The 13,644-nt window shown below is 38.1% G+C and overlaps 1 protein-coding gene across 1 annotated transcript in view; it reads right to left on the bottom strand.

The window, feature by feature from the left end:
* col5a2a (collagen, type V, alpha 2a) overlaps positions 1-12,287 on the bottom strand; it is a 45,561-nt gene extending 33,274 nt beyond the window's left edge. The window contains exon 1 of the mRNA XM_032567114.1: positions 12,022-12,287. Within this exon, the coding sequence (XP_032423005.1) occupies positions 12,022-12,106 (85 nt within the window). The 5' untranslated portion in view covers positions 12,107-12,287. The remainder of the gene's footprint in view (positions 1-12,021) is intronic.
* Positions 12,288-13,644: the final 1,357 nt, after the last annotated feature.

Genomic DNA, 13,644 nt, shown 5'->3' with positions numbered 1-13,644 from the left:
GTCCTGCTGTCCATGGACGTTTGTTGTCCCCAAATTGACATGGATTTTATTACTCTACAGTGAAAACGGTGGAATGTAATTTCATTTTAATGACTTGTAAGCTTCGGCTTCATGAAACAAACCTCCAGGCGTGAATATAACGAACAGAATCAGGTCTAATGGATTCCAGTTCTGCTTTACAGTATTTAAATTAACATAATACCTCTTTATGCTCTCTATAACCGTCTGCACCCAAATGTTACTTTTGGATTTCTCACCTTGAAGAACCTCAAACTGTTATTAAGGCTCCAAACATTTTTATGCTGATGACAAACAGCTGCATTTGTCTTTTAAGCCACACTAGTTTGGTAACTCATTTAATCTGGCGCCAGATTAAAGGCTGTCTGGCTGATAATTTACCTTCTTTTTAATTCCAGTCAATCAAAAGCAATAATCAATAAAATGGACATTTAAAGTCGAACAGAATGGATTAGGATCTGATGAAGTTTCCTTCATCTCTAGCTCTCCGTTGGGTCACTGTGGTGTACCTCAGGGCTCTGTTTTGGGCCCTTTTCAGAATCTCTCATCTTACTGCTACACAGATGATATTAAGGTTTACATTTCTGTAAAGCCTCATGAAATCTCTAAACTGAACGTGCTAAAACTGTGTAAAACGTTAGATGGCTGGAAATTTTAAAGAAGAAAAACTGAAATTCTCGTTTGCGCTCCATAACAGTGGATTCTGCTTTTACATGGATTTCTTTGAAGAGCAGATCTGAAATATAATGCAGCTTGGGAAGCTGAAATAATTTGCCACGATTTGCAAAGCAGTCAATCCAGAAGCTACATTTATTTTCCTTGATGCTGATTAGTAAGGAAGACTGAAGGTGTTAGCTTTAGCAGTAGCGCTAAGATGGTTTCCACTGGAAGTACTAATGTACATGAAGGTATATCTGGTGTTTGAACAATAAAAATAGGCAGTTATTAGTGTTTTAGAGGAGTGAAACAAGTTAATTAATTAAATTAGGTAAATGCAATCGGACTTCTGTGTCCGAAGTCACACAGAAGTCCGACTTCTGTGTGACTTCGGACACAGAAGTGTGTCAGAAGTCCGACACACTTCAGGAGATTACTCCTGTGCATTATTACTGCACAGGAGTAATAATGGCCGCCGGTGTCTATGGATGGATTTTAACGCTATTCAGCAATGAAAGCTGACAGTATCATCATAAGGTCATAACAAGACAAAGGAAGATTAATGTCTCATGTTATAAAAGTCAGATAAAATATTCTGATGCTTTGAAAACTATTGGATACAGTTCAGCTCCAGATGTGGAAGTGTGACACAAATCGGATCTTTGGGGGGATAAACAGAGCAGAACTGGGCCGTTCAGACTCCTGTGAAAAAGCCAGACTTTGGCCAAAAAGAAACTATATTTTGGTCACAATGTTTGCTGTGTGAACGTATCAGAAATTAGAAGATCCCAGTTCTTGTTTACTGGGCTTTAACTGGTCCAGCACCATCAAACATCTGCAAACCTTTACGTCTACATGTCTCTGGTAGGTTGATGAGGTCATGTGACCATGGCGATCACACGGACATGGACCAAGGAAACGATGGGACCAAATGTAAAGTCGGTTTGGGTTTGCACTGAAGACATTAGCTTTAGCGGTAGAGCTAATTTCCACTGCGAGTCTTCATGCATATTAATGTACATTTGGTGTTTGAACAACAGCAAATATACCATAATTATCCTTATTGACAAAAGGTTTAAGATTTTTTTTACTTAGTAAATCACTTTGAACTGCCGTGTTGCTGAAATGCTACATAAATAAACCTGATTGAAATCATCTTAAAATGGTTTTTAATTGGTCACTTTGTGACCTTAAAAGGTGCTAGTAAATAAAGTTTTACTCTTTCCCACATTTCCATTTCCATTAAGGTGTTAGTTGCTCCTCAGGTGGAGAACAGCTCTGAGTTGTTTTATGAGACATCCCAGATGTTTGTGTCGTCGTCCAGCGCCACCGGCAGCAGATTTATTACTCTGACCTCAGCGCTGCAGAACAACTAAAATGGCCGCCTGAGGCCCTTCTTTCCCAAATCCCACTTCTTCTTCCACATTAATCTGGGTTTTCTCATATCCCCTCTTCCCTCTTCCTTATCCCTATCAAAACAAGGTGATTTTCCCCACGCGCAGCTTTTCTATTTTCTGCTTCAAGGAATAAAGCAGATGCTCTGAAGTCCGAGCAGAACCAGAACTTCACAGCTGAACCCAATTAGATTTCATTGGCAAACGTCTCGGGACATCTTTGCATCACGGTTTCTACGAAGCTGTGCGCCGAGTGACATGATGGTGTAAACAGAAATGCAGCTTTAGGTCCTGGAAACCAAACAATGCCAGAGGAGAGTCTGTAATTATGGAGAAAGCAGAACCTGAGGTGTTTGGGCCAAAACAGTTGGCAGGATGTTGTACTGAGATCCCAGGATCATCCGTCAAACAAAATCCTCGAACACATTCAGTCCAGACTCAGAAACGAGGCAACGACTCGCAGATTAGATGGAAGCGAATGTCTTTCAGGAAAGGAAGAAGCAGGTTACTGTGACCCGGGGAACTTCGCCGTTCTGTCTGAGGATTTACGACTTTCTCTTCTGAACGAAGAAGTCCTTGAAGTCCATTTCTAGTAAAAGACGGAGACATTGAGTACTGATGAGGTCAGAATGGTTTTTGTCGTTTCCTTCAGTGGTTCTTGGTGCAGCGCCCCCACAGGCCAGGAGGGGAGCAGGTTGGTTTGACTGAGAGAACCACAGCAGCTGGAGGTGGAGCAGATGATGAAACTTTGGTCTCTGACCAGACCGAGTCTCAGGGGCTAAAACACCAATAAACGGTTTATCTGCTAAAAATAGTCAATTTGTGGCTCAGTTTTTTATTTAATACAGCAGAAGGCGCCACTTTTCTCAATCTCAGTTACATATTCATGCATAAAAAGTTTCTGTTTTATATTAATATTCCAATCAAGGCCCTGAGCACAACTTCCTTCTTCCCAGATGCTTTATATGGTACACCTATAATGTCGAAACTCGTAAAATACCCAGAAAAACGGTGATGTTTACTGATTGTGGCCTTATAGGTCATGCTAGCTGTAGCCTAAGCTTGACAACATGGATGTTTCTCCAAATTAAATGTTTAATTAAATGACATTGTGTCGTTTTTATCTCAGCTCTAAAATCTCAGTCTTTCAATAAAACCCAACTTGTTGGATATGTCTCTCTGAAGGCTGTAAACTTACAATTTTAAAAACGAGAAAGCTCATGAACTTTGTTGAACTTGGTAATTTCCTGGGGATGAAAGGTGAACATGTGGCTCTAATCTGGAAGACATTTTCCATGCAGTTATTTAGTTGCATGTATTTCTATTTACGGGAATGAAGGAAATCTAAATAAGTTCTCGCTGTTACTCATTTTTTCTGCAGATCACCTAGGAAACGACCTTTGACCTCCGCTGAAGCCCAACAGTCGGTCACTTCCTGGCGTTTCCACTCAGACTCCTCCCATTGACCTTCTACAGTTAAATATTTTATTCAGTAGATCATCAACATCTGTGTGGGATGCAAATACGGAAGGCTTATCCTACCAAAATTGACAAATTATTAAATGAGGAAATAAAACAACATAAAATGAAAGTAAACATATGTAGTAATTATTTACTTATATACATGTTTATTTTGTTTTGTTCATTTTCCTCAATTATTTATATTTCCTCATTTATTTCCTGTTTTATTTCCTCATTTATGTATTTACTGTTTTATTTTGTCATTTGATTTTTTTCCTGTTAATTTTTCATTACATACTGCTTTATTTCCACTTTTATTTATTGTTTTATTTCCTCCTTTTTTGTTTACCATTTTATTTTCTACTTTATTTCCCTAAGTATTAAATATTTTTCATTTATTTATTAACTTTTCTTTTCTAATTTATGTATTTATTTTCCACCACATTTATGTATTTATTTACTGTTTTATTTCCTTATTTTTATATTCCTCGTTGTATTTACTGTTATTTCCTCATGTACTTATTTTTTGCCATTATTTTGGCAAGATCAGTCCTCCATATGCAAGCAGTTTAAAAAGGCATACTGAAGAACTTTGGTTGGTCACATGTGACCTAGTTTTGAAACACGTTGTGGAGACATTTTCTTTCCAGCTCTTCTTCACTTATTAACAGGAATATTTATTCAGTGGGAGATAAAAGTAGGAAGAAGACATTCCCAGTGAAACCATCATCAACAACCAGATCCCAAAACTACTTCAAAGGAAATTCCAGTTAAGCAGAACTTCCTGAGCTGGATTCCAGAACGTTTTCATCCCTGATAAACTGCTGGCTTTTCTTCTGAATTTACAGACTCCTCCTTCACAGAGTCGTTGCGCTGAAACAGTTCGATGTTTGAAATTTACTTCATTTTCTCCTCTAAACATCAGGGAAGATCTTCCAAACATCGTCTCTTCGCTCTGCAGTTAGTCGTCCGTGTTTGCCCGGTTAAAGCGAGTCTGTCATAAACTACGGCGCGTTTCCAGCTGTGTTTTGTTCTGTGCGCCACAGAAATGATACGGTTGCTTTACAGCCTTTAGGTTTTGTATGTAAACGGCGCGGCGTGGCTTCACGTTTGTCCACAAAGATCAGAGATGTTTGTGTTCGAAGGAATCCGTGTGATCACTGGAAAGCCGGCAGCAGGACTCAGACAAGTCTGCCGAAAAATTAAACCCATTGGGAGGAACCTCTGAGGTTAAATGTCGGCCATGAGTCACTATGTAGAAGCAGACGTTTCCACGTCCGGCCGAATGGGAGCCTGAAGTGGACAGACGCATCGTTGTGTTCAAAGAAAGAATCTTTCTGTTTGCTGAATAATTCACAGTCCCAGCAGTCGGCCACGTTTTTATCCCAACAACAGAGAAACTCTGATCGTAGACCACAGCGTTAACGGTGGAGGCGAGAGCGCGCCGTTTCTGAAACGCCATCAAATGGAAAGTTGAAAAGTGAATGTTCTTTTTGTCACTTGTTTTTGAATCAGACAAAAATAAAAACATCAAATTTTTCATCATTTGTATTTTAGTCTCAGCTCAAATATACGAAAAGGGAATATTGGCCAAGTTTAAACTTAAGATATTTGCTTGGGTTTAATTTCTACGATTAAAAGTGTGAGACACCAAATAAAATACTGTAAACATGAGTTACTGCTCCTCGTTTTACAGAAAGCCATTAGTATCGAATATAATCTGTGAAAACTGAATGTCATTTTTTTCGTGGAACTACGTTGTGAATCTCAACACGCGGCGACTTAAATAATAATAGTGTCAAAAATATACAAAGTTGGTAACAGAATGTCTTTTTTTACACAACCGCGTTGTGAATCTCAACGTACATAAATAACAGGAACAAACAATAGTGTCAAAAATAATCCATCTCAACATGCAGACACGTAAATTCTAATTGTGTTAACAAATAATACAAAATAATAAAATAATTTCATAAATAATAATAAAGGATGTAGTTTTGTTACGAAGCTACATTGTGAATCTCAACGCCTGGTCAATTAAGTAATAATAGCATCAAAAAATATTTTTTAGAAATCCATAAATAACTGGATGTCATTTTTACCCTGGTACCACGTTGTGAATCTTATTCTCATTTTAACTACATATAAAAGCTGTTTTATGTCACTTGCATCCTGTTGCAATAAACTTTATTTGTCTGAAATATAAAACTCATTTTGGTAAAACGACTAACGAGAAACGTTCTTGTTGTAGTTTGTTAATAACTATAATCAGAAAGTTGCTCTTGAATTTATTTCAGAAGTTTGGTCGTTCTGCTTGTTAATTGTGGATCAGATATTCTTATACAAGATAGTCTGAGTTTATGTTGCTGCAGCCTTATTATAAGGTGGCATCAACTTTTATATAACGTTCTCATTTATTGAGATGCACAAGAGAAATTTAAACATTTTCTATGAATAAAAAATTCATTTTGCACCAAGAATAAATGAGTTTTTCCTTCGTGTGCAGCAGCTGCATGAGGACCACCCACCGACGCTGGTCACCATCAAGGTATTCAGACATCCAACAGCCTGCGGGGAGCCTGAACACATCGCTGGCCGCAGTGTTGGCCCTTGTCACCGCGCTGCTCTGTTCGTTTGCCCTCTGGGGTTTTAATACGCCACCGAGTAGCAACGTAGAATTTATCCCCGACCAAAACCTGCAATTATGGCCGACTGTCACCAGACTGCGGCTCTAAAACACAAGCAGCACTTCAGGATTTTCACGTCTGATTCCAGAACAAGCTGTTCACTACAAAGCAACAAAGAATCTCTGGACGCCTTTTGGGATTTTATTGAGATTTTAACACACTGAAGTTCACATTCAGTTTCTACAGAAGCTTTTTAGTAAAGCGTGGACGCTGGAAAAATGTCAGGGGGAAAAAACGATTCTAATCTGCTGTGAAAACCACAAGCAGCTGCATCAACAGCACTGCAGCTGAACGCTTCACTGGAGCCATGTTTGTTTCTCTGGGCTGTCACTGTTGCTTTTTAATTGTTGACAGAGATAATATTTGGCTTTAAAAGCAACACTTACAGGAGCAAAGCAGCACAACATGCTGTGCTGGTCCAGTTCTGGCTCCAGAGTCACATGGCAGGATCAGGTTTGAAAATCATTTTGAGACAAACGGCGATAAAATCCAATCAGAAACGTTTGACTTCTGCAATCTGACTGTTTCACGTTAAAACTACTTAAAAACAACTTGGATTTCTTAAATGTTTACTTTGTTTCCCCTAAAACTAATCATCCTGCATGAACTGCCAAACAGCTTGGCCTACATAAAAACAGGTTTTCCCTTTATTTAGGGGTATCAGAGTAAAGCTATGTTTCATTTTCCTCAATAAAATATTTGACCGGTAATATTTCATGTCATATTTTCACTCATTTTAGCTAATTAAATTAAAAAAAAGTTTTTCTTGATCATAAAAACAAAATTAAATATGCTACTCATAAAAACCAAGCCTCCAGTAGCAGTCAGGCTTGCAGTACATCTGAAGACGCCTCTGAGTGAAGACTGTTGTGTTTGACTGTCATGCCAGGCTAATGTCAGGCAGCAGAGATGATTTTCCACAGAAACACGACCTGGATGACACCAACAGTTGTTAGCTAGCTCTGCTAATCCACCTCATTTGCTTTTGCCTCGTTTTAAAAAGGGAAAAACACTAATTAGATTATTTAACATTTAGCACCTATAAAATATATTTTTGCAATATAAAAACGTAGTAATCCTGGTTTGTTGTGAAGATGGATTAGTGTGATATCAGCGGGTTTTTTTTTTGGGTTTTTTTTGTTGAGCAGCTGTCTTGTCAGTAAGGATGATAACAGCCTGTTGGGTTCAGCTGCTGGTTCTGTTCAGTTTCTGTCCTGTCATTTCCCAGCCGGGATCACAGAGCAGACCGGTGACAAGGTGCCAATCAGTTCAGGAGGTTCGTTCTTCAAAATAAACTCAAAGTCTTGCCACTTCTGAAAATTTGATGTGTTAAAAGTTTTTATTGGTAAAACCGACAGAAGATGCTCAACATTCCTCATCTTAGTGGTAAAACTGCAGTTTCACGTTAAATTATTACTTTATTCTCATACTTTTATGAGTTTATTCCTGTAGTATCATGAATTTATTCTCATGTTGCTACAACTTTATTTTTGTATCACTACAACTTTAATATTATTTTTGTATAATTATGAATTCATTCTCAAACGATTGAGTCTTTATTCTCATATTGTTACGACTTTATTCTGGTATTATTGATACTTTACTCTCATTTTATTTCAACTTTTGACGCCTATTCTCCTAAGACTGCAACTTTATTGTCAAATTATTGCAACTTCATTTTATTTTCACGACTATTGTATCATAACGAATTCATTCTCATATTATTACGACCTTTTTCTCATATTATTGCTGCTTTATTTTATTTTGGGGCTCTATTCTCATATTTTCATGACTACGTTCTGTATCATTATGACTTTATTCTCAAAAAACGTTATTCTTGTATAACCGTCACATTATTCTGTTGTCATTCTCGTGTCTTACTTCTCTTTAAACAATCCCTGTTTTTTTTATTTTCTTGTATTTTCATAAAACTGCCAGAGAAGAGACATCTGGAGTGATCCCAGTTTGCTTCATGAGTATTTCCCATCATGCAGCGATCCTCGCAGGCAGTGTGATCTATCGCTGCCCTCGGCAACGCCGGCCAAACGCTTCGCCATTGGACAGCTGATGATCCCCGGACCCGACGGCCGACCCCTCAGGAGAAAATGGAGGCGTGTAATAAAGTCATAGCTGAAAAATGCAGCATGTGTTGCTAATGGAAGCCGTCTGCGGACCTGGCCCGCTTCGCATGTTTGGCCGTTTTCTGGCTTCGGTAGAAAACGGCCCATTTGTTGCGATGTCAGTGATGTGGCAACAACAACTGGAAGTAATTTGGAGAACCAACATGAGGGTGACGTCATGTTAGTTAGTCTGCAACGAATACTTTTGGCTTGTTTTTAATATGTTTTACTGCTTCAGTCAATCCTCTCTGCAGAACTGTGGTTGAAGAAGAAAAGAACGACTGGTTTTTATGACCAAAGTCAGAAAGAGGCTTTACTGCCATTTTACTCCAAGCCTCAGCTCTGTCTCAGAATATTATTACAGCTTTTCTTCGTCGTCTTCTGGGTGTAAAATTGTCCGTTTTGTCTGAACGACAGAATCCGATTCCCGCTGAAGAAGTTTACAAGATGGCAGAAGCTCAAGTTTCTGTTTTCCCAACAATTCCTCAAATTGTTTTGAGTCAAGCCGTAAAAAAAAAAGATCATTCCAGCAGCCTGATGCACAACAGGGCCGGCCCAAGATTACATGGGGCCCTGAGCAGGGTTTGATTTGGGGCCCCAGCTTCCAGCTCATTGCATTTCTTTTAAAGTGTCCACACTAAAACAAACAAAAAAAGCTACATTTGCTGTTATTTCTGTTTTTACTGGATGAATAAAAATAAAAAATCTAAAAAATGTCCATGTTAAAACCTCTGCTGTAGTTTATGGAATATTAATAATCAAATCTACTGAAGTCCACAAATAGATGGATATCTGGAATATTTATAAAAACTGACCAGATTTGAGAAAAACATATTTGTGTTTATATTGGAACATGGCTGAACTGAGATTTAGGGTCACACGCATCCATCCCTCCATCCCTCCATCCATCCATCACCCACCCATCCATCCATCCATCCATCCATCCATCCAGTCAGGGTCTGGTGCCTCTCCAGTTCATCCACTTTCTTGCTTTGACTCGATTTCCAGTCGACTTTGTTTTGTGTTTCATTAAGTTTATGTTGTAACATCTTATATCTGTCCACAGAAACTGACCTCCTTGCCGTGTTTAATTCCCAACAGGAAGTTGTAGTTGTGGTTTTGAAGGATTCCGATTGGCTCACGTAGGTTTTAGCTTTGCACTCTACTGCCCCCTATCTGTTAGGCATTAATAACGGTCATGGGCTGAAAATTTTTCTGAAATCAATACCATGTTGTGTTTTTAACAATGTGGAAGAGAACACCTAAAATTTTAAAACTTTTTAGTCAAATCTAAACTAAATTTGAAGCTTAAAATTAAATTATCATGAGATTAATCCAGAATGAACAAATTTGATCCGTATTCTCGTGTGGTGCCCCCTGCGCTTATGTGTTGGGCCGGCTCTGTCGCAGCTGGAGTTCGTTTCTGAGGAAAGAGCCTAAAATCTTTCAGTTTTAACCACTTTCTTTATGATGAAAGAATGGAAAATAAAACCGGTCGCTGTGCCTTTAAATCCTTTCACAGACGTTCCCAAAGTGCCGGTGAACCACATTTTCCCCCCCAGCCTTCAGCCACCCTGAACTTTCCACAGTTTTCACATGGTCCAAAAGCAGCCGCCCCCTCCCCACATATGGAAAGACGCTCAGCAGGCTGCTGCGCCGTTTTATGGGCTCAAACAGACAAACGGGAGCAGAACTAACCAAAGACCAATACGATTCAAAAAAAGGTTTTATCCTAAAATCGAAGCTTCTTTAATTTCCTTTAAGAAAATTAAAGAATTTAAGGATCAGCGCTCTGTTGCGCTGATCCTTAAAATGCCGCATCTGAACCCACAACCTGAGCTTGTACTCCAAGGTTTTAAAGACATTTGGGTCTAGAAATGTTGATTCTACATGAAATAATGCTCAAACATTCAAAATATTTTCTCAAGAAGCTGTTTTGTTTGTTGCATTTTATTCAGATTCGTTGACATTTAAAAGCAATTATTAACAGTCGATCCGATCTACTGGAGTTATAATTATACTTTATGACTGTAGCACAATGGAGAATCAGGGCCAGACTAAGATCATATTGTTTTTTGAAATTATTGGAATAAAATTCACAATAATACGAGAATAAACTTACAACACTACGAGAAAAAGGTTGTAATAATGCCAGAATAAAGTGAAAATATGAAAATAAAGTAATAATAAAACAAGAGGGTGTTTTATTATGAGCTGTCATAATAAAACAATTTGAGAGTGAATAAGGTTGTAAAAATACGAGAGTAATGTTGTAATTTTATCAGAATAAAGTCCTGAAAAATTGTAACACGGCAGTAAAGTCGTAAAAATTTGTGAACCAAAGTGTAATAACATCAGGATAAAGTCACAAACGTAATTTTTATGTAATTTTATGAGAATAAAGTTGTAAAAATATACCATAAATAAACCAACTGGACATAAGTCTGACCACTAGATGGCGACTAAACTGTTCCAAGATGGCCTCTAGTAAATGTAGATTTATCATCAACTGACACACGGCAGTTTAATCTTTGGTTAAACAATAATCTGTCACGTTAAGAACAAAATGTCCCCAAAGGTCACAGTCAGAACGAAACATCCCGGATCGTCTTTAGGTCCAAAACTTTACGACAAAGAGAAGGAGCGAAGCTATTCAACGTTATAAAGAATAATCATTTAAAAATTGATTATCAAGAACAACAAACAGCAAGGCACTAGGATCTATAAATTTAGAGTTTTTTGTGTTTTAACCGGCAGACATCGTGAATGAAGGCATAAAGTGAAAAATCGTATGTGGCGCTGCACCAGTTCCAGTCACAAAGCGGCGACAGTTTGTGACTCTTCGTGGTCATACCTGACCACTAGATGGCGACTAAATCATTCCAATACGGCTTATAGTAAATGTAGATTAAGCATCAACTGACACCATGGCGAGCGGTTCAACCGTCGTCTGTCGCGGTCAGAACAAAACGTCCCTCCATCATCTGCAGGTCCAAAACTTTAAAAAATGGAGAAGCAGTGAAACAACTCAACGACATAAAGAACAACAAAACAGTTTTTTATTGATTGTTAAGAACAATCATAAAACTAGACACTGGAGAGTTTTGTGCTTTAACCGACATCGTGAGGCTTCGTGAGTGAAGGAATAAAGTGTGAAAAGTCGTATTTTAAAATGTCTATGTTGAGTAACTCCTTTACAGCGCCACAAGGTGGCGCTCTACCAGTTCCAGAGTCACGAAGCAGCAACAAGTCGTGAAACTTTGTGACTCTTTGTGACTTTTAGAACCTGTAAAGACTTGCAAACTAAAGCTGATGATAAAATGAAAGAAACCCAACAATTATCAGTTTATAACAACAACCAGAACCATCAGCAGATGATGTCAGAAGACGAGACGGATCCAAACTATTCCTGAAACGAAGTAAAACAGAAAAACTCGGGAGAATCCGACAGCGCCTCCTCAGCGTGCCGGCTCTCCTCACAGGTCCACAACCAGGTCCAGAGATGCTGCTCAAGCCTCCCAACGAAAGGCTAAAAATCAGAAATAATCCACTTTGACGGACGACAAGCACTCCTGAGATGTGTTTGAACAAGCCATGTAAAGGAATCCAACAGGAAAATCTGCTCAACCTCAGCTTCACCTCTAACATCTTTACAGCATTTAGGTGTTAAAGTCAAACACTTACCGCTGTCCGCATCCTGACATGTCACAATCAGAACCTGCGAGACCGCCAGAAAAACCAAAATCCTTAAACGTACACAGATCATCATCTCTACAAGGCAGACATGAGCCGTCCCTGTGTGCAAATCAAAAATGAAAAAGGGGGGAAGAGGGAAAAGTGTTCAGGTTGTCACAGCAGCACCATGAATACGGAGAAATCGTCTCCTTGTAAGCAGACCCAGCCCAGACTGCCTGAGTGCCTTTTCTCCTGTAGTTACAGCTTTAAATGAGAAGAATGCTGGCAAGCCTAATTTTCCTCCCCCTTTTGTCGGCCCTCTCCCATCCCCTCACGCAGAACTACACCCATGTTCACAGGACCTTCCAGCAGGGTTACGACAGCGTGGGTTTCATCATGCCTCTATTTCATTCTGATTCAGTTTGTCTTCATTAGTGTGTTTGCTAGTTTTTATTAGCTGTGGTAACAGTTTAGGTTTTTCCTAGAATCAAAAAAGGTCAAAGTACTGTGATTATGTATACATCAATGAATACTTAACACAAGATACCATTTACACAACGATGTTGAATAACCAACTGATTAAATTTTTTTATTTTTCCAAACTTCTGCTGTCGTCATTTTGTGGACTAGCATGCTAGCGTATGTGCCGTAAATTGCAGACAGCTGACGTAAAGGGGAAAAAATCAATTTCACATCGAAAGTTTGAAAGGCAAACAGCAAATAGATTCATAAACACGGAAACAAAGGAAACTATATGTGCATATGTTTATTGTTTCAGTATGTTATAGTTTTATAAACTTTTTTACAATTTTTATGTATTTCAGTTAACAAAGATTATTTCTCAATTTCAGTTTCCGTTATTAGTTTTAGTTAACATTAATAACCTTGATCAAAAGTTAATAAATCTGTCGTGTTGACGAGTCCGAGGAGTGAAACACGCCACAATACATTAGGGCAACTTGAAACTGCTCCTGCGCATGGTTACCTAGCAACCGGTTGTTGCTAGGTAACCAAAGAGTGAGCAAATTAACAAAATTGTTTTCTCAATTTCAGTTTTTGCTAGTTTTAGGTAATCCTGATAAAGTTGGCTGTATTGCATTATGATGTTTACATCGATTGGTTACTGAATACTCAAACGAAATGCTGTTTTCAAAATATGTATTCAAATTTTGTTGAACAACTTGACTTTTGTGGACTAGCTTAAGTGTCGTCAGTTTAGTTACTTTTATAACTAAAATGTGATATAATTTCAGTTAGTTTTTGTTTTCCCCCATTTTATTACCATTTTTATTTGTTTCATTTAATAAAAACGTTTTCTCAATTTCAGTTTTTTTAATTTTGTTAGTTAATTATAATAACCTTGGTGCCCACTAAGCAGTTCTTTGTGAAAATTACTTCAAGGTTTTATACGGACATGTAAATTTGTATTTGTTGAGTAAATTTGTTCGGAAAATGTTTAGTAGTAACAACTTTTAAACAGCAACTGTCTGTGTGTAGCTAACATTGGCAGGAATAGTTACCGTAAATGACAGGGATTGAGTTTTTGTTATGCTTTATGTAACATGTAACTCACAAGAAAGGTTAATTTAAATTCACCTGATAATAATAATTGGCAGATAAATTAATTTACTT

The sequence above is a fragment of the Xiphophorus hellerii genome, chromosome 7 (assembly GCF_003331165.1).
Source record: "Xiphophorus hellerii strain 12219 chromosome 7, Xiphophorus_hellerii-4.1, whole genome shotgun sequence".
Taxonomy (NCBI): domain Eukaryota; kingdom Metazoa; phylum Chordata; class Actinopteri; order Cyprinodontiformes; family Poeciliidae; genus Xiphophorus; species Xiphophorus hellerii.
Note: the sequence above shows the minus strand (reverse complement) of the source record. Positions and strands in the feature narration are given on the sequence as shown.